The 20,583-nt window shown below is 37.9% G+C and overlaps 4 protein-coding genes and 1 long non-coding RNA gene across 31 annotated transcripts in view; 2 read left to right on the top strand and 3 right to left on the bottom strand.

Annotated features, from left to right (window-relative positions):
• Positions 1 to 349: 349 nt before the first annotated feature.
• rsph1 (radial spoke head component 1) lies at positions 350 to 4,032 on the bottom strand. The gene is made up of 8 exons (XM_058392266.1): positions 3,868 to 4,032; positions 3,501 to 3,614; positions 2,555 to 2,660; positions 2,368 to 2,458; positions 1,999 to 2,134; positions 1,842 to 1,913; positions 1,159 to 1,285; positions 350 to 814 (listed from the first exon to the last, which is right to left on the bottom strand). Exons 1-8 carry the CDS (start codon positions 3,916 to 3,918, stop codon positions 729 to 731), a joined length of 783 nt encoding a protein of 260 aa, XP_058248249.1. The 5' UTR covers positions 3,919 to 4,032; the 3' UTR covers positions 350 to 728.
• Positions 4,033 to 4,554: 522 nt separating this feature from the next.
• Positions 4,555 to 8,433, top strand: cln5 (CLN5 intracellular trafficking protein). The gene is made up of 4 exons (XM_058392264.1): positions 4,555 to 4,740; positions 5,266 to 5,440; positions 5,518 to 5,743; positions 5,824 to 8,433. The coding sequence occupies exons 1-4, from the start codon at positions 4,640 to 4,642 to the stop codon at positions 6,309 to 6,311; spliced, it is 990 nt and encodes a 329-aa protein (XP_058248247.1). The 5' UTR covers positions 4,555 to 4,639; the 3' UTR covers positions 6,312 to 8,433.
• fbxl3a (F-box and leucine-rich repeat protein 3a) lies at positions 7,522 to 14,737 on the bottom strand. The gene is made up of 5 exons (XM_058392263.1): positions 14,598 to 14,737; positions 13,126 to 13,486; positions 12,848 to 12,970; positions 12,589 to 12,760; positions 7,522 to 10,435 (listed from the first exon to the last, which is right to left on the bottom strand). Exons 2-5 carry the CDS (start codon positions 13,483 to 13,485, stop codon positions 9,795 to 9,797), a joined length of 1,296 nt encoding a protein of 431 aa, XP_058248246.1. The 5' UTR covers position 13,486; positions 14,598 to 14,737; the 3' UTR covers positions 7,522 to 9,794.
• Positions 14,589 to 16,598, top strand: LOC131354519 (uncharacterized). The gene is made up of 3 exons (XR_009204762.1): positions 14,589 to 14,729; positions 15,624 to 15,786; positions 16,074 to 16,598. It is a non-coding gene; the product is annotated as an uncharacterized LOC131354519 (long non-coding RNA).
• Positions 16,599 to 17,911: 1,313 nt separating this feature from the next.
• The window catches only part of mycbp2 (MYC binding protein 2), a 52,972-nt gene continuing 50,300 nt past the window's right edge, over positions 17,912 to 20,583 (bottom strand). For all 27 annotated transcript variants that reach the window (XM_058392128.1, XM_058392131.1, XM_058392129.1 and 24 more), the window contains 7 exons: positions 20,382 to 20,485; positions 20,060 to 20,248; positions 19,858 to 19,965; positions 19,546 to 19,755; positions 19,256 to 19,363; positions 18,964 to 19,129; positions 17,912 to 18,882 (listed from right to left, as the gene is read on the bottom strand). In XM_058392128.1, the coding sequence (XP_058248111.1) occupies positions 18,767 to 18,882; positions 18,964 to 19,129; positions 19,256 to 19,363; positions 19,546 to 19,755; positions 19,858 to 19,965; positions 20,060 to 20,248; positions 20,382 to 20,485 (1,001 nt within the window). In that variant the 3' untranslated portion in view covers positions 17,912 to 18,766. The remainder of the gene's footprint in view (positions 18,883 to 18,963; positions 19,130 to 19,255; positions 19,364 to 19,545; positions 19,756 to 19,857; positions 19,966 to 20,059; positions 20,249 to 20,381; positions 20,486 to 20,583) is intronic.

Below are 20,583 nucleotides of genomic sequence, written 5' to 3'. Positions count from 1 at the left end.
TTGAATTCATTATTCATTGATTTTAATGATTCAGTTCATTTTATTTGTTTATTAATAATAATACTAATAATAATAGTTAGTTTTAATGTACATTTTTTTATGTAGTATTATATCTCCACTATATCACGGCATGGTTGAATCCCTGAATCTGAACGACCGAAAGGTTATTTATTTTATTCTTTTTGTATAACAGCATGGCTCAGACAATAGTTACAACTGTGACATAACCAATAGGTTCATATAATTGCATTTATTGCTTTGTTCTAATGTTATTGTTTCCATAGTAACTGCTCCTACACAGGGACTTGAACACAGTAGACTCTGCATGGAACAAATTGTATTTATTTGTTTGCTTGTTTGTTAGAGAGAAAGCGAGAGAGAGAGAGAGAGAGAGAGAGAGAGAGAGAGAGAGAGAGAGATACTGGTGGTGGAACTGTTTCATATTATTATAAATGTCAAAAAGAACCAACTTACTAACTCAGACAAGTTCCACAGCACAAAATCTTTAAAAATTGAGCTGTGACATTTAATAATAAATTAACAATTGTGAAGATTGGTGAAATAACTGACTTCAGACCATGAGGGTATACAAAAATAATCAAAAATACTACAATGTCAAATTATGTTGTATCGCACCACCCCATTGTGGGTTATTTCAGTTTAACCCACTGTCTATTGTGTGTTGTTTCTTACATATATTCCAGTCACTCTGACATTTGCCATAAAGACTAACTGGCTTCTGGTGCTGGGCTCTGCCTCATGTTCCGCTCTTCTGGGGGCATCTGAGCCTTTTCCTCCTCAAACAAGTCCGGGACTAAAAGACACAGAAGAAGGCTAGAATTAAACAGGATTTATTGTCTTCCTAACCTCACTGATATGATGTTATTTACAAAATTCTTTGTTACAAAAGGAACAGTAGGAATACAATAATAATAATAATATTATTATTATTATTATTATTATTATTATTATTAACAACAACAACAACAACAACAACAACAACAACAACAATAATAATAATAATAATAATAATAATAATAATAATAATAAATTAAGCAGTAGCAAACTATTTATGAGATTACAGTAAAATTATAAAAATTGTAAAAAAGTACTGGTTGGTCCATTCAGTAAAGGTATTTGGACACGTTACAGGTGTACCTGAAGAGACGCTATCCTTTAGACCCAGTGCATCAGACACACAAGATGATAAGTCTGTCAAAGCTTTGGGTTTCCATTTCAGAACATTGGTAGTTACAAGTTCCTCATCTTCTGCATCTCCTTTATCCTGCAGGCCAAAGATTGAGTAATGAAAATTTGATGCAAACTTACACTATGATCTTTCTCTGAAATGCATAGATGCTTATGCTTTGACATTATACACATGTGCATAATGTTAAAACATATGAAACTCCAGTGACAGACTACAGCTAAACAGATTCACTTAACTTAAACCTATTAGCAACAAGAGGTTAGTTCTTTTACTTTCACAAGCCCTTGTCGGCATGCACAAGGGCGACAGTGCAACTATACTAACAAAAAAAAGCACAGCAAAAGACTGTCATTAAACCATTGCCACAGAACCTTTTCTCCAAAGACCGCAATGGAAATAAAGCGCTCCCCCTGAGGAGGGTAGGAGGAATGCAACTTCATAGTCTTCTCATCCTTAATGGTCCTCTCATTTAGTACTGGCTGGAGTTTCAGCAGGGGGAAAATTACTTTAATCAATAACATAATAGCAGCATTGTTTAATAGGTTCGTTTCCTTTCACATTTTTATACTGCATACACAACTCTCTACCTTCTTTTACTTTAACACACCAGCAACACACATACAGCCATTACCTGATCTACCCGCAAATACTCTCCATGCTGCTCACATCCAAAGTCAAACACATACTTCCCTGGACCTGAGGGCTGCAAAAAGCTTTAATAAATAAGAGAAAACAAAAACAAGTGTGTGCTTTTAAAGTATAGAGGTTGTTAAGAAGCCAGAACTTACATTATTGTTGTGAAAGTTGCCCTGGTATCGGTGGTTTAAATGGATGAACTCTCCAGCTGACTCCATCTTACCCATAACCCATGTGCCAGCATACTTAGAACCTGTTTCATGGTATGTGTACACACCTTGCCCATGTCTGTGAAACAGATAGCGAAGGAAAAATAATAAAGAGACCAGATAAATATCTATATATATTGAGTATACAACAATAACTACATAAACAATAAATAGCTCTACAATGACTATGCAATTTATAAGAATCTCTACTGAAGGCCAAACTTCTCCAAGCAAGTTACAGATGGAAATGTTATAGTTTTTATATGTCTAAGATGCTAAGAATATGTTTGAAATCAAGTGTTAATGATAGACCTTTGATGCTGTAGCCACTCTCCATCATAGATGTCCCCATTAGAATATGTGTAAAGCCCGTGACCCTGACGCTGGTCTTCCACCCATGAGCCTAAACCAAAGCAATTCACAGTCACTTACTGTTATCCATACATTCACCTTGAAACTCCACACATATTTAGAAAAAAATAGTTTATCAAACTCTCACCATCATACTTGGAACCATCAGGGTAATAGAAAACACCTTGTCCATGTTTCAGGTTCATGCAATACTCCCCTATGTATCGAGCCCCATTCTTAAATCTGTAGGTTCCCTGTCAAAACATATACATAAACAATAAACAGAAATAGGTGACTTTTATTCTCTATATTGCTAAAAGTTTTGGGACACCCCTCCAAATCATTAAATTCAGGTGTTGTTTTTCAGGGGTTGGGATTGGCTCATTAGTCCCAGTGAAAGGAACTCTTAAAAACTCTTAATTTCATGCTCCCAACTTTGTGGGAACAGTTTGGGGATGACCCCTTCCTGTTCCAACATGACTGCACACCAGTGCACAAAGCAAGGTCCATAAAGACATGGATGAGTGAGTTTGGTGTGGAGAAACTTGACTGGCCTGCACAGAGTCCTGACCTCAACCTGATGGAACATATGTGGGATGAATTAGAGCAGAGACTGCGAGCCAGGCTTTCTCATACAACATCAGTCCTGACCTCACAAATGTGCTTCTAGAGGAATGGTCAAAATCTCCCATAAACACCTAAATTCCTAACCTAGTGGAAAGCCTTCCCAGAAGAGTTGAAGCTGTTATAGCTGCAAAGGGCAGACCAACTACATATTACATTCATGTGCATGTAAAGGCAGACGTACAAGTTTTGGCCTGGCTCACAGTCTGCGAAAAAGTTGGGAGCATGAAATTGTCCGAAATGTCTTGGTATGAAGCTGAAGCATTAAGAGTTCCTTTCACTGGAACTAAGGGGCCAACCCCAACCCCTGAAAAACAACACCTGAATTCAATGATTTGGAGGGGTGACCCAAAACTTTTTTTTAAATAATCTATAAAATTTAAATGTAAATTAAAATAAAAATGAAAGATTACATTTTAAAATAATACTAACTGTATGAATACACAATGCCTACAAAGTCTGTGAAATACCTGTCCAGATCTTTTGCCATGTTCATACATTCCCTGGTAGATGTCTCCATTGGGCAGAACTGCTCTCCCAGCACCATGTCTCTCTCCTGCCTCATTCCGCTCACCTTCATACTCCTTCACACACACACACACACACACACACACACAGTTACACAAACTTTGTGGGGTGTGTACATTCATTTCTGTATCAGTGTAAGTGAATAATATGAAAATACTTTGGTTCTTCTAGTTTTTCAGATAAAAAAGATTTGCAATTAAAAACATTTATTTTGTGATCAGTATCACCACATTAAGGGGGCATGAAAACGCACACAAGGGATAACTTATTCCACAGTGAAAATGCCCCCAATGAATTTGCCCTACTTACTCCATGAAAAGGTTGCTCATCGTCAAATTCCTCAGAGCCAATGTCCGACATGTTCCCTCTGTTTGTTTTCCGTTAACAGACTGATATCCGCTAACAAGCTAACTGCAAATAGCGTGGATTCTTTGCGTTTGCCGTTACCATGGGAACGCTCGCGCACACCTCGCCTATAACAGACATGCGCAATGTGTTCGCCTTTTGAAGGAGGCGCGCTGTTAATTATATAATATTTATAAACTGCAGGTGTTGTCTTAAATGTTTGTTTTTGTCATTTTCTTAAATGTTAATCCTGAAATAAACATATTACTATCATGCATACATTTGTTAGGAGTTCTTCTACTGCTTCTTCTTTTTTCTTCTTCTTCTTCTTCTGCTTCTTCTTATTAATTATTATTATTATTATTATTATTATTATTATTATTATTATTATTATTCAAAATTGCATATCATGTGAATTATCATGTTTTTTAATGTCACTTTTACATAAGATTTATATCATTTAAGCCAGCTCAAAAGTTAAGTATGCATGGGATATTAAGATATTAGAAGAGTGCATTATTTTTTAGCGTTGTAGAGAAGTAGTTAACTGCAGAATAGTGGACAGTTTCGGTCAGTTTCAGCACACAAGTGACTTTTGCATAAGATTCGTCACGAGGCTTTTTTATTGGATTTAGAAAACCACGTGACCAGAGTCATGCGAGGAAATGAGGAAGTGCGTGTCTCGCGGAAACAAACAAAGTTTCTGCACAGCGAAGTCTAACATGAAGCGTGAAACATGACTATCAGATGCTTTTATTTTCTCACTCTGATCTCTTTCTTCATTTTGATCAAGTGTAAGAATGTTAGTGGGAAGAGAGTGTGGCCTGTTCCTTACAGGTAAGTTCACACACCGCGAGTTTATCTCCACTAATTATTACACAGCAGTGTGAGAGATTCATCTGGGACTTCTGCATTTTAACCCCTTTCTTCTGGTGCCTTTCACAGTATTATGTACAATCTAGTAAACTGTATTCATTCTCAAGGTAGATGTTTTGCGGAACATTTTTTATTTAATGTGTGTGTGTGTGTGTGCGCGCGCTGTCTATCTTTTACACGACTACCGCCCATTCCGCTATTTTTCTGACCACAAAAATTAAGTGTTTCAAAGGATCTGTAAAAACAGAGACATATTATTCAAGTTGTTCTAGTTTCATAATATATATATGATGTCAGAAAAACAAGCAAACAAACAAAAAAGTTTGTTGGAATAATAATTATACAAATGATATTATTGTACACAATTAAATAATGTTTGAATTTGTGAACCCATGATATAGATTGCATTCCCGACTCTCTGTCTCTCTGTGTGTGTGTGTGTGTGTGTGTGTGTGTGTGTGTGTGTGTGTGTTGGTAAATGACTAGGAGATTCGACCGTCGTCCGCCCACTGACCCTTACTGCCAAGCCCTTTACCCCTTTTGCCCAACTGGAGACCCAGATGGTCGCATCCCCTCCATGAGAGACAGTGATGTCATTTCCGTGTTTAGACTACAAACTCCTGTGTGGGAATTCAAATATGGAGATCTTTTAGGGAAATTTGTAAGTTTAGAACACAGTTGAAGTCTAATAGGCTCCATTATGATAAACAGAATTAACAGTGCATCTTCTGTTTCCAGCATATAATGCATGATGCCATTGGATTTGCCAGCTCAGAGACAGGAAGAAACTATACCATGGAATGGTACGAGCTTTTCCAGCTTGGAAACTGCACTTTTCCCCACGAAAGAGAGGGTGTAACGGCTCCTTTTTGGTGTAACCAGGGTGCTGCGTGCTTCTTTGAGGGAATAGATGATGTGCACTGGAAACAGAATGGAACTCTGGAGAAAGTGGGAGAGATTTCTGGTAAGAAGCTGTACACAAGTGTGCAAATGTTTTTAGTACTGTTTTCGTATGATTCTGTGCGTCACTGTTTTCTGTCATAGGCAAGCAGTTTAATGAACTGGCACAATGGGTTCAACAGGACAACGAGACGGGTATTTATTATGAGACGTGGACGGTACGGTCAGACCCAGGACCCAACTCAACTACATGGTTCGACTCGTATGACTGTTCACAGTTCATACACCGCACCTACAGGAAATTGGCAGAGCTAGGAGCCAAGCTCTCAAGCAAAACTCAGACAAACTACACTAAAATCTACCTGTACAGTGGTGAGCCTACCTACCTTGGAGATGATGGCAGCATCTTTGATCAACCCTCAATGAAAAATCTGGCCACAGATATCAGAAAGTTTTATCATTCTTTTCAGCCTCACCAGTCAAAGCTTCAGTTTATCCTCAGCCTGTTGGAAGTGTATGAAAAAGTAGTGCTGGAGAAGACATTCTATATGTTCTACAACTTTGAGTATTGGCACTTGCCTATGAAGCCACCCTACATCCAAATTACTTATGAAGAAGTTCCTCTCCCATGATAATGGTTGCCTTGAGTTTGTTTTTTCTTCTTTCTTTTCACCTTGTCAACAAGTTATGACAGTTTTGCACATGAAAGTCACATGTTACTTGTGATTAGTCAGTGATTATTTCCACTTTGCCTTGGGTAACAAGTCATGTGTTGTGTTGTAAATACTAAAACATTGTTGAAGGCTCAATTCAGATTGGTCATAAAGTGTTGGCTTCATCTTCTATTAAAGCACAGCTCAGATACGTAGTTCTAGTTGCAAGACAAATCGCAGATTATATTTTTTCTTATTAATTTGCTCATTCTAATGTTATTGTTTATGTATCAATAGATTACACAGGGCCTTGTATGGTGGACATTCCATGTAAACAAATGTTTTAAAATGTCTCAATGTTTTAAAGTGTCATTGCTTTGAAATAGTCAAGAAGTAGAATTGGGAATAATTTATTAATTTTTCAGGAAGGTTGGCTTTCTGTTTTCTCAGCAACATACCCTGCATTTTTTTTGTCAATGGATGTTAAAGAATGACTTTTCTTTCTTTTTTTTTTTACTGGTTTTTATTGTATTTTCATAATCAGCATTGGAAGTAGTAAGTGAATGAGATTCACATTGAGTAAATGTGAATAAAGAAACTGTAGTGTAATTAACTGCAGTTACAGTATCATCCTGTAATTACAGTAGTAGTTAAGGATAGATAATAAGCTTAAAATTGATGCCAAGACAATTCAAGGGACTAGCCCACAATCAATGGAATGATTGGGATTTTCCTCAGATTCAGTATACATCCAAGGCTAGCCAATCTTCAGTGGGTCTGTTTTGACCCATTTATTCATGATTATCGTCTTACCCAACATCAGGAAAGTTTAGACATCTGAGTAACCCCAGAGCGAAGAGGACAAAATGCCCAGTAAACACGTGAGTGGGGAGGCTGAGGATGTGACTTTTTATGGTGGTTATAAGGTGAACTTGTCACAGACATCCTGCAGCACTAAATCTAACTACAAATACATGAAAAGTTTGATGTCATTCATTAAATGTTCTTTAATGAATAAAAATTGTAATCTTTGGCAGTTTGCTGTCAAATAAAATACTAAATGTGGACTGCATCACAATGGTAGTACACAGAGTAATGTTTTTTTGTTCATGTAGCCAATATAAGTATTTAACTAACATATAACCACATTATACATTAACATTTGAAATAATCACACAGTGCACAATGGCCATTTTATATAGTTTATTTAAACAATGCAAAATAGATGTTGACTAAGCACAAAAAAAAGTTTATCCCCAAAGACAACAAAGCCTTGTTTTTGAACGGTTTTAGACAAATAATTATTATATACACTGATCAGCCATAACATTATAACCACTGACAGGTGACGTGAATAACACTGATTACTGTGGCATCTGTCAAGATACATTAGCCAGTTAAAGTTGATGCACTGGAGGCAGGAAACTGGGCAAGCGTCAAAATCTGAGTGACTTTGACCGGGGCCAAATTGTGATGGCTAGATGACCTGGTCAGAACATGTCCAAAACAGCAGGTCTTGTAGATTGTTCCTGGTATGCAGTGGTTAGTGTTGGTCCAGTGGGATAGAATTTTATTGCTGATCAGTGTGTGTGTGCGTGTAAATATATATAAATTTATATCTATATCATTAGTGACACCTAAACCCCAGAATAAGTGTATAGGAAACATAAGTACCAACAGTATTTTGAACAATATTTAAATACAACAGCAATTAGGGTCAGAATAATGTTGGGCTTCCCTAATATGAAGCAACAAAATTAGGCCAAAGAGCCTATAGGACTATATTTAGTTCTGAAATATTTATCTAGATGAACTGTTTTGCAAAGCCACCGCTAACATTTCTAAAGGAATCTATAAAATCTTGTCTAATGCTAATTTGTTGAACAGATTTTTAAGTGCAAACCATAATTGCTCATCTACAGCTTCTCCTGTGCTTGCACTTACATTACTGTAGTTAATTTGGTCTATGTGTCTAAAGTGCTTTAAATCATCAAAACAAATGAATGTCATCACAATCAAAGGTCCTGATGTTACCCAATATAAACCTGTTTACATTTGATTATTTTAAAAAAAAAAAAAAAAGCAGGACAGTAGTTTATAAGACATCATTGACAGGCTGCTCATGCCAAGAAAGCAGCCTCTCACATTGCCTTCAGCACATCTTTAAAATATACACAAATAAACTAACCATCCTAATATTAACTCAAGATCCAAGGTATGACTAAATACCTTAGTGACATATAGTACAAGTGAACACATAAAATCCCAGAATGTACATCTGGTTGAAAAAAAAAGAATTTTACAACATAACTGCAGATCAAAAATTAGTTAGAAATATTGTGAAAATTCCAGACTTGTTTTAATTAACTGCCACATTTCTCTCAGTCTGTATACAAGGAACAAAACTGATTTCCGGCCACTTACAATAGCAAGCAACAGGTTTTTAATACGTCACCTCTTAAAACATATAGTTGGAAACATAAGATACAAGTAATAGTCACTCAATAGGACACACTAGAAATTAACGTACAGGCGATATGACGATATAGTCTTAAGATTGTGACGTCATAATGCTCTTTTTTTATATATATCACAATGCGTGATATCAGAGATCACAATAGCATTATGTTTTTGTTAAAATTACTTTTTAAGATTTATTTTTTCCCCTCCTTCAGTATTTAGAATTTTTTATAAAGAAAATGTTATTTTAAATATATATATATATATATATATATATATATATATATATATATAGACATTAAATAAAGTTTAGGTATAATCAAATTAAATGCAACACTGTTTTGCTTGAAGTTTCTTCTGAAAAAATGTGTTATAGAAATGCCTTAGAGGACTGTTACATGATTTTTTTGTGTCATATCGCCCACTTCTACTAGAAAGAAGCACCTACTACTAACTACCTTTATAATAAAGTGTTTTTGCCTCATGAATCCACATTTGTTGCCAACAGAATTTCTATAATTTTACATATTCCCAGTTTCCATTGTTTATATAAATTAGAGTAAATTTGATTAAGATGCAAACGCAAAATTCTGCATCTAGCTTTTTGACAAAATATTAATGTGAAATACATAGTTACATAAATAAACTACACAGCATTGTACAACTGTAATAATATAGCTGTAGTTTCAGTAATGATAAAAAGCTTTTTCTCTCATGATTGTCAGCATATACACATAGTATTAAGTATACAGGAAAAAAGCCTTACTATTTTAATAAAGTGTTTACACCAGTGAAGATCTTTCCCTCCTTAAACTCTTGATTAAACACTTTTATTAGTAAAACCAAAATACCACTGATAAATCCTGCCATGTTTAATACTACAATATCTCAAACACCAAGGAAACATCTGGAATACACTGAAGAGTTTAGAACTGCTTTATAGCTTAAAGTAATAAGCTTGTCATGCTGGTAATGAATCAAATAATCTGATGCTCAAATACCTTACCAGGTAGGCATCATGTCTGGGAACCAGACACGGCCGAGATGTCTTGAAACCTCCCAGTGAATCTCATCCAGGCTGTACTTATGGTCAGGGATGAGCACCTCCTCCATGATGGAGAGCTGTGTGAGGCGTCTCCCACACATCCTAACGAACTCCACAAAGGCGCTGCAGGACACCTCACACTCGCCTAAGCCGATGGCCGACAGCTGTGTACAGCGCTCAGCGATGCGAATCAGCTCCTCGTCCAGGGGGCGCAAGCCATTAGCACACACCACCAGCTCCACGAGCCGAGGGCAGTTCATGCCAACGCGTCCGAGAACTTCCTTACTGACCGAACGGCCGAAGTAGAGGTGTGTGACGGGAATCTCTTCCTGGAAGAAAGGCTCAAACTCGTCTTCATACAGGAAGAAGTACATGACCAGGTTGAACTTGGGTGAGTGGCGCACCATGGCATCCCAGCTGCTTTTTTTGATGGTATGAAACTGCTGACCTGGGTTCTCACTCACAACATCGATGCGTAGGTGCTCCAGATGCACATGCTTCTCCGAGGAGAGCGCAAGGAGGAGCTCGTCACTCAGCAAGTGGTAATTCAGTGCCAGCTCCCTCAAGCCATGGCACTGATCTGCGACACAAAGGATTCCTGACAGAAAGGCAGAGATAAAGGATCATTTACAAATTCTTTCAACAATCTCTGGCATTTTGAAAGGTGAATTAATACTTAAGTAACTCATATTGTGTGTGCCAACAGTAATATCTTTCTTTTTTAAAAACTGTAGCATTTTTAAGTCTGGTGTTTTCCCATTAAACAATCCACTACATGGCCTACATGCACTTCATATCAAATCTAATGCTAAAACCTTACTCAAGCAAGATGCACAATTGAATCTCATTCTTTTTCTGCTTTAGTTTCTGTTCTCTTCAAAAGAAAACCTCAAATCCTGTGTTTATGCAACCTAGGTAATTCTGCAGAAGTGGAACACCTCAGGGGCATAAGTAATAGTTCTTTGATGAAAGCTTGATGACGGAAAAAAAGTATATGATGAAGATTATCCTTCTGCAGAAAACAACCCCCCAACCATGAACTGGTCTTGAGTTCACTTTAGCGATGAGAGCAAGTTTAACTTATTTGGGTACGATTGGAAACATTATGTTCAGCATCAAACTGGAGAAAGCCATAGTGTGAAGAAGTCAGTAAAAGTGAGGAAGTGTCATGTTTTGGGGGAGGTTTTCTGCAGCAGGACTTGGGTCTCAAACAACACTGAAATAAAAAATGGCTAGCCAACACTGAAATAAAAAATGGCTAGCCAACACTGAAATAAAAAATTGCTAGCCCTGTGGAAGAGACTGGAAGAAGAATTGACCACGCCAGAGCAGTGTGAGAAGCCGCAGCTACAGATGTACTGAAGTCACTCAAAACTTCCTACTAATTTTTGACAGCTATAACTCTCAGACACTTTAGTTGTAATCTTCTTTTTGGCTACAGTGGTTACTGTTTTCTAATTTTGATCACGGCGTTTTCCACAACATAAAGGTTTTTGTTGAAGTGCTTGGTTATTTTGTAAAACTAAATAGCTAGAAGACCAGTGGTGTAACCCACAGCTAATATTACTTTGAATATAACACACACACATGAGAAAAAAACAAACAAAACAGAAATCTTATTACTTACAGTCACTTACAGTCATGGGGAAAAAAGAAAGTGCACACTCCTTCAGTTCTGTTTTTATTCAATCAGGGACTAAATAACAACTTTGTGGTCCTCACCAACTTCTATAAACAAATAAATAACCTATGAAAAAGCCTGTTTTGCATATGAATATGACCGCACAACTGAGGTTCGCAAAATTGGATGTAAAGTTTTGGAACAATTGGACTGAGGATACCAATGTACAGATTTGTACAGGTTTGGTCTTTATGCACAGAGCTATGCGTTGCAAAAACACAGAATATCACCACATACACCTTATGCCAAGTGTCAAGCACTGTGATGGAATAATGATGATCTGAGCGTGGTTTGCAGGCACAGAACCTTGGAGACTTTGAGATAATGATGATCTCCACTTTATTCTAGAATATTCCTGAGACAAACATGAGGCCATCTGTCCAGCAGCTTAAGCTGGACTGAAATTGGGTCATGCAGCAAGACAATGATCCTAAGCATACCAGCAAATTGACATCTGAATGTCTAAAGAAAAACATTTTCTTGCAATGGCTGAGTCAAAGTCTAGACCCCAACCCCATTGAGATGCTGTGGGCGGGATCTTTGAACTGTGCTTAGTATTAGTTGTGCTTATTTTTTCCACCTGGTTTCAAAATGTTTGTTTACAAGGGCGATGGTAGCTCAAGTAGTTAAGGCTCTCTGTCGCTGACCGGAAGATTGGGGTTCAAGCCCCAGCACCGCCAAGCTGCCACCGTGGGGCCCTTGAGCAAGGCCCCCATCCCACCCTGCTCCAGGGGCACTGTATCATGGCTGACCCTGCACTCTGACCCCAAACCCCAAAGATAGGATTTGTGAAGAAAGAATTTCACTGTGCAGTAATGTAAATGTGACAAAGACGACTTAAGTTTTTAGGAATAATTACTACATACTGAAATCTTTTGTGTGTTTTTTTTAAGTTTGTTCACACATTTGTTATTTAGGCCCTGATTATATAAGAACACAGAACTGAAAGAGAAGGTGCAGTTTCTTTTCCACATAACTGTAGGAAATGTTTTTTTTTCTAGTTATAAACGAGTGTCATCAATACATCCAATTCAAATCTTTAAACACATTTATATTAAACATATGACTACCAGCAGGGGAGACATGGGGGCAGCTGCTCATCTTTAGCAGTTTGAGGGTGTCACTGTTGTTGGCCACCAAGACCTTGAGTGATGGGTCATCAACAGGCGTGTCATCAATCTTGAGTGATGACAGAGACTTGGAGTTGACAAACACCACAGTCAGTGCAGAGATAAAGTGGGACTGAAAAGATTAAAAGAGGAAACTTTACACATTCATACGGAGACAAGGCACAAAAAAAAAATCCATGAGGTTTCTTCATGTTTTTACCTTTGTTAGCTCCATAAAACTTGGACGTGCTGTGGAAATGAGGCCAAGGGTCTTTATTGAGCAGTTTACAAGCTGAGACAGGATGTTGCAGGCTGCCTCTGCTGATTCCGTACTGCTGTCCACCTGCATACACATTTGGTGCAATGTTACATCGCAAAGCGGAAACAATAACCAGACATTACATCTACAAATTACTTTGCAATTCCCTGGTTCTTGTATGTCTACTAATATAAAAAATCAGCCAGACACAATAAAACAGATGTCCAAACATTCCTCACCTTAAAACTGACATACTGTAAATGATTAGAGTGCTTCTTGATGATCTGCTTGATGAGATCAGGATGAGTGGCCTTAAGGTAAGAGCTTGCAGGTTGGTTGAGCTCAAACTCGAAACATCTCCAGAGCTCAGGCATGTGAAATGCTTCATTCCAACCACGGCAAACTTGAGAGGCAAAAGCTCGATCCAGCAAGGGCAAGTACTGAAAGACACGCAGCAGGATCTCCTGTGGTAGCCATGCCCAGGACGACGCCACATCTCCACAGTCCTCACTGGGACGTCTAGCTTTCTTACAAGCCTCCATCCGCTCCTCACAGGACGAGCCACTGGCCTCTTTGTGTCGGATTATTCTTCTTTTCATTCTTGAAAATGAGAACATAAATTAAAAAAACAGACTCTCACTTTCACATAAAACAACACGCTGACCTCATCACTGTTCTGCTCACGGCTGGAACTTGCAAAAAGCATAATCATCACTTCTTTGAATAAATATGCACACAAGTTTGTAAATCACACCTTGAGACCTCACTGCTTTCATTCCGACACTGAAGTCACACTAGAAAACTTTGGCAAAGCATATCTGACATTATTATGTATTATTATGGGATCATTCCACATCGAACTGTATTTAAAATGTATATTATATAGGTGTACTTATTATAAAAGATACTGTGTATTCTGACACCTTTCTATCAGAACCAGCATTAACTTCTTCAGCAGTCTGAGCAACAGTAACTCGTCTGTTGGATCGGATCACACGGGCCAGCCTTCGCTCCTCATGTGCATCAGTGAGCCTTGGCCACCCATGACCCTGTCACCGGCTCACCAGTGTTTCTTCCATGGAGCACTTTTGATAGATACTGACCACTGCAGACCAGGAACACCCCACAAGAGCTGGAGATGCTCTGATCCAGTCATCTAGTCATCACAATCTGGCCCTTCGTCAAACTCACTCAAATCCTTACGCTTGCATATTTTTCCTGCTTCTATCACATCAACTTTGAAGACAAAATGTTCACTAACAGGTGCCATGATGAGGAGATGATCAGTGTTATTCACTTCACCTGTCAGTGCTCATAATGTTTTGCCTACTAAAGTTCTGCAAACAAGATGTGTGCAAAAATGAACTACTCCACTGAAGCAAGAAAGCGATCAAAACAGAGCTGTTTTGTGTACAATTTGCATTTACGTTATATTTTGTGTTTAATCTGTTTTTGTTTTGTTTTATTTTTCATTACATCGACCAAACAAAACACGCTAGCACTAATAGCTTGTTATAATCTCCAAGTAGGTGAGTCCATGTTTGAGTGCTGGTGATGCAGACTGATATTGGTGGAACAGATCATTTTATACGTTTATTTGCTTAGACAAATTTCTGAGCCTTGACACCCGACACCTTAATGAATGTTTCCACCTTTACTCAGTACAAGTGTCCCTAGCCATTTTGTTTTGCTGCTCGAGCTAGCTGGTTACCTGCTTGGTGTTTAGTCAGTAGAGATGTCTTGCTGAATCGGTGAAGATCCGCTGTGCTTTAAGCCTGGACCCGCGCTCCAAAACATCCGAAACAGCAAGATGTGGTGCATTTGAAGCTTATAGTTAGCAAAGGTGAACAACTACGTTTTAATTAACCATTAGCGCCTGCGTCTGTCTCTCTAAGTGAGTGTGTGTGTGTGTGTGTGTGTGTGCGCGCGTGTGAGTGAAATGACCTAATTCCTGCGCTCGCGCTGGCCGGTGTCGCGGTAGATTTTCAGTTGCCTTGGATCTCTAAAAATGGCGTTGTTGTTGTTGTTGTTTTGTGACAGAGAGCAAAGGCTCATGGGAGATGTGTACCTGAACACGTGCATTTATATATATATACACGATGATGAGGTATCCCGTCATTTACCTCTACAAATATTTAGTGTTTTAATCGTTATTAGAGCCAGTGAAATACTATAAAAATGTCGAAAACCTATTTAAAAAAATCAACTTTTTTTATAAGCTTGTATGAACTACTAATCCCATGATGCTTTGAAAAGAAAGCACGTCATAAATCACGTCCCGTCAAGTCTCTTCAGCACGGGAGCGCGCGCGCGCCAATTATGAAGGAAATTTACGCACCTATGTAGAATGTTACATTTGGGTGGATTTTGGCTAGTGCCTACATTATAATGTTCCATATACTTGTGTACTTGTTTTTTTCATGTGAGGTTCATGGTGGATGCCTGGCAATTATTTAGAATACTAAGGATTTTCACCAGTATTTAAGGAAAGGATGCTATCCTTATTTACTTAGTTTCCACTCCTGATGTGATAATGTGGTAAACTTAGTAGCTCTGTTTCTTAGTTTAGATTGGTTTGAGTCAGTTTATTTATTTACGTTAGGATTGGTCAGTTTATTTTTATCTTCTCCACTGCTTCAAGCCCTTTAACCTTTTAGGTCCCTATCCGTATTTTTCCATCACGTTTATGCTGGCCAGCCATTCTGTATTTTTTTTCCCCTGTTTTCATTAACATCAGCCACTAAGATGATATTTTTCCATTTGGATGTAACTTCACCCACCCAACCCGGCACCTGCACCTCAACAACATCTTCTCCAACCTCAACTTCCATCTTGGAGCTCAGGATACCTGTTGTTTTTTTACCTTCCCAAAGGAAACTTACCTCCATCCTTTTACCTGGGTAATTTACTTCTTATTTACATAGGTCAGGGTCTTATTCCCTATGCTGTGACATATTTTTCGTACATTATAGTATATAAAAGTTTATATTAGTTTAAAAAAAAAAAGATTTTAGGCTCTCTCTCAAACATTTGTCAGTGTTGTCTAAGATAAAGATTGTTATGGCATTCTCTCACTTAAGCTCAAGGTTTCGGTCTTTTTTTTCCAACTTATTTTTCCGTTTTAGCGAAGATATTTGCACTTTTACTGACAGACTATGTTCCTTTTTTTCCATGTTATTTACACCAGAGCCATGGACCGCAGACATGCCAGAAGGTTCAGGAATAATCCTATAGGCCAAAGGCCCAGCCGACAGTCCCTAGATGAATATTGGTAACTCTGCCACATGGTGAGACTCCTGGCCACTGAACCTGCTGGCACTTGCGGATAACCTGCCTATTACTCTTGGGGTCCCTCTCCAACCTGAGCCGACTCTTAATGGTTTCCCCGAAGAACCTGAAGTACCTGAACCCCCTGTTCACTCAGCTCCTGCTCCAAATCCTCCACCTCCTGTTTCCCCAAACTCTGCATCCACTGACAATGCACCCCTTCACCAACTAATGATGATTAAGCCAGATAATTGCTCATCTCTATTTTTTGTGGTTTTATACTTTTTTTCCCCTGTAATGAACCAACTGGATTATTAGATAATAATTAGATTAGATAAGATAATTAGATAGGTAAAATTCATGTTTATGTAAAATGAGAATAGGTAATGATTAAAGTAAACTTACCTATACTATATTAAAGTAATCATAGATTTGATTTAGCATAACCGAGTAAGTTTAATGATTAAACAATTTATTTCAAATTAACTGTTAACTTCTCTTTGTTTTTGTTTTTTATATATTTATATATATATATATATATATATATATATATATATATATATATATATATATATATATATAAAATGTATGTATATCCTTATTTTAATGATTAAAAATTGTCTTAAAGATGAAAGGAAATCAAATTTCTAAGTTGGTTAAGGTAATTTAAACTTCCCTTAATGATTAAAAGTTAAAAGTGATTAATGATTAAATGTATGAATGATGAAAAGTATGATTTTCAGAAAATTTTCAACAATAGTCAGTAACACTCAATTCTGTTTCTATCATAACTGTAATTAATTAAATAGTCTATACCTTTATAAGATTTATAGATGAGGTAAGAACTGGACTACCTCCTAGACTTTTTGGGGCACACAGAATGAAATTTTTTTTTCTTCTTTATCATGGCCTGTGTGGGTTTTCTCCCATCTCCTAAAATCATGACAGCAAGTAAATGCTTCATTGGCCTGAGGCCCAGTCATCCTGAGCTCCAGACCCAATTCAATTCTGAGGAGAATAAAGCAAGAATCAATTGCTTAAACATGCTTTAAACAGGACATTCCATCAAAATTCATAAAAGGACAAGACTTTAAAGGCAGCTACAGTAAAGGAGCTGCAGGAATATTTGTGTATAATCTGAACACAGCCATAGCCATAATTATAAAAGGGCATGCAAACTTGTGCAGTATTTTTTTATATTTTTTTTATATATTTTTCTGTAAAAAGTTTCTGATTTTTTACAATGAGCATGGAAAACATTCTATAATTTATCTTGGTTTATTTATGAATTTTCTTTTTTTTTCTTCTTTTTTTTACATCACAAATACTTAAAAAAAAAAAAAAAAACATTTTTAAGGCCATTTGAGAGGGGCATATAAACTTTTTTTTATATCCATTGTATGTTTTGGCTACTAATCTTCCAGTTACTAACTACTACCTAATTTTCTCTGGTGAGTTTGTGATGTTAAAATATGAAAATATTTAAAGAACACATGCATGCCAAGGTTACTTCTTTCAATAGAAAAAAGAAAAGAGAAGACACATTTGTAATGTACCTTGCAGAACAGAGGATCTGGTTTATTTACCACCCAACTCTATCCACCACAGACAATACAGAGCAAATTTACAGGTAGCATTATTTTCTCTTTTACAGCAGCTGTTTATCACACTTCCACACATTCTCACACTTCCAAACAAATTCACAATGTCTAATAATCTTTTTAGGTGTGTAGACTGGCCCCATCCCAAATATTTCTGTTCTATTTTTTTTTTTTTTTTTTTTTTTACAATACAATAATAGAACATACTCACCTTTTATGGTTTTTAAAAAGACAGAAAATGGTTTTGTACCACATTATATCATTGAAGAGTTGAAAGGGTTCCTTTTAAACCCTTCACACGTGACAGATGTAGGCCCATCAAAGTTTTATTGAGCACAAGGATGATGCTATATTTGCCAGGTGAAAACACAGCAGCGTGTCACTGTATAAAAATGTACAGTTGCTTTATTGACATACATTCCATGTTTACAGCTGCAAGATAGGAGGCACACCCAGTATTGCACTTCATTAAAAGTTCTGGCTCAAAACAAAACCCAGAATATCAAACAAAACTGAAGTGTAGAGTAGCAACATCTGAATACACCTATTTTGGATATTATCATTATATACAAGATTAGATAAATCGTACACTATTTTCCTGCCATCATAACATTCTTGACAGTCCACATATATAATCTGAACTGAAGTCTTTTCTGCTAAGCCATGGTGCACTCAACAGAGGAGAATACTGTACAGGATTAGGAAGAGAGTCAGTTTCCATATTGGTACACTTCAGTGATCAGGTGGTGAGCAAAGTTTAAGGGAGCCGAGGGTTACAACGGCCGCATGCAGACACGTCACAAGTTTTTTTTTTTTTTCTTTTTTCTCCATAGTTTTACTATTTCCTGGGTTCTTCAGGATCTGTTGAGAGAGACACAGAATCTCGAAGCACAGTGCTGCATCACTGCTTCCTCAAGCCAGACATCTAGACATTCCCTTCAGACTGGGCTGAAGCAGGAGTCTGCAGTTGCAGGTAAAACAGGGACAGTAACGTACAACGCCACCCGTTAGTTTAGAAGGTATGAGCATTCCTGCACACACCACAGCCCAGAGCAAACTCCTCTCCTGTGGGAGGATGCACAACATGCAGGGGACACTCACTCCCCTCCAGCTGTTTACCCTTAGGGCCTGTCAGAGAGACACAGATATTTCATGACTACAAATGTAATGAAAGTAACTGGTGTACATTTGAAAGGAATTTGAATTTACCAGCAGGACAATGAGGCAGCTCTTCTTTGGGAATACTGGTCATTCTCTGGAAGTCATCATGACAGGCATTGCAGAAGTGTGTGGTCCCAAAGCAAAAAAACACAGCAACAGAACAGCAGTAACGGCATTTGTATTCAAGGAAGTCTGTTCCATGTTTGGAGCACATCTGCAAAAGTGAAAAGAAAATGAAGGAATCTTTATGTAAGCTTCTTTACTGCTGCAGAGCATCCCCTATTTGCAAAATTTCAGAACATGTCATTCTTTAAAACAAACAAAAACAAACATCACTTACCTGTGCCCTGGACACATCTGAGCATGCACCACAGATAAGCTCACTGGGGTCATAGTCATCTCCCTGTCCTGCCTCTGCATCACAGCGTGCCTCTCCCCCAAAATAAGCCTGCAAAAAATCAACAGGTCATGTTCACCTCTTTGATTCTTCAATTTTCTAACTTAAAATAATGTCCCTCTGTCAACTTCATTTTGCTATGTTGCTAAATGTGTCACCAGTGAAACGTTAAATGAAAGATTAAGATATGAACTTTATTTTGTAAACCACAAAACAAATCTTGTGAAGCTAACCTTTTTGCATTTGTAGCAGACGTAGTAAGCGTATCTATTCATAGCGAATCCGGCAGGGTCATTGTAAAAGCGAGCCCCAGACATGGTTATGGCCTCACTCTTGTGCAGCCCTTCATATTCCAGTCTCATTAAAGCTTTTCTCCTCACATCTTCATAGAGCTCTTTAATTGGATCCAGCAGATCTTTGATCACAGAGTGGTTAATCTTGTTCTAGGAACAAACACATGAAATAAGTGTTAAAATATAAAATACACCATCACAGACGATATACTCTTCATACAAACCATGGCACTGCTTGGTATGACTACATACCTTACAGATAGGACAGGACATGAAGCCAAACGTTATCCTAGGGCCTAGCCAGCGGTTTTCCAGGACTCTGCGTGTGCACTGAAGATGGAACACATGACTACAGTCCAGCTGAAAATAAAGAGATACAGCATCATAAGGTCATGTCTAATGTCCACTTTTCAATAAGGATACTGAACAAACCGCTTGTCATTTGGTGGAGTACCTGGATGGCAGGGGCAGCCGACAGAGCCTCAGTGAAACAGATCATGCACATGTCATCAGCGTCCTGTTTCAGACAGCCAGTGTTCTTGTCACAGCCGTGCAAACAGGGCAAACACAACTCCTCGTTCTTTACCCCGCCACAAGGGTGACCACACGCATGAGTCTTACTGCAGGCCAGCTTTGCATACTCCTACACACATACAAACACAGACCAACTGTGATCAGGTTGCTAATGTAGTTGTCTTGTTGCTTATTACATTTGACAGAAACACTAGCATGGAAAACTGTCTTCATTGTCTTCTGAGAAGTGCTCAGATTCTTACCTGACAATCTGGGTCTGAGCACACACTCCCCACTGCAGACAACTCGGTGCCATTCCTGGTGCCACAGAAGCGGCAGGCATCTGAACTGCTTGAAGCAGGTTTACCTGAAAAACAAGAGTTGGTCACTAACAGCCACGAGAGTAAATTAAAGGAATATCCGAGAATAATAAAAAATAGACACACAGCATAAAGCAACAAGAGG

The sequence above is a fragment of the Hemibagrus wyckioides genome, linkage group LG06, assembly GCF_019097595.1.
Source record: "Hemibagrus wyckioides isolate EC202008001 linkage group LG06, SWU_Hwy_1.0, whole genome shotgun sequence".
In the NCBI taxonomy this organism is placed as follows: Eukaryota; Metazoa; Chordata; class Actinopteri; order Siluriformes; family Bagridae; genus Hemibagrus; species Hemibagrus wyckioides.
Note: the sequence above shows the minus strand (reverse complement) of the source record. Positions and strands in the feature narration are given on the sequence as shown.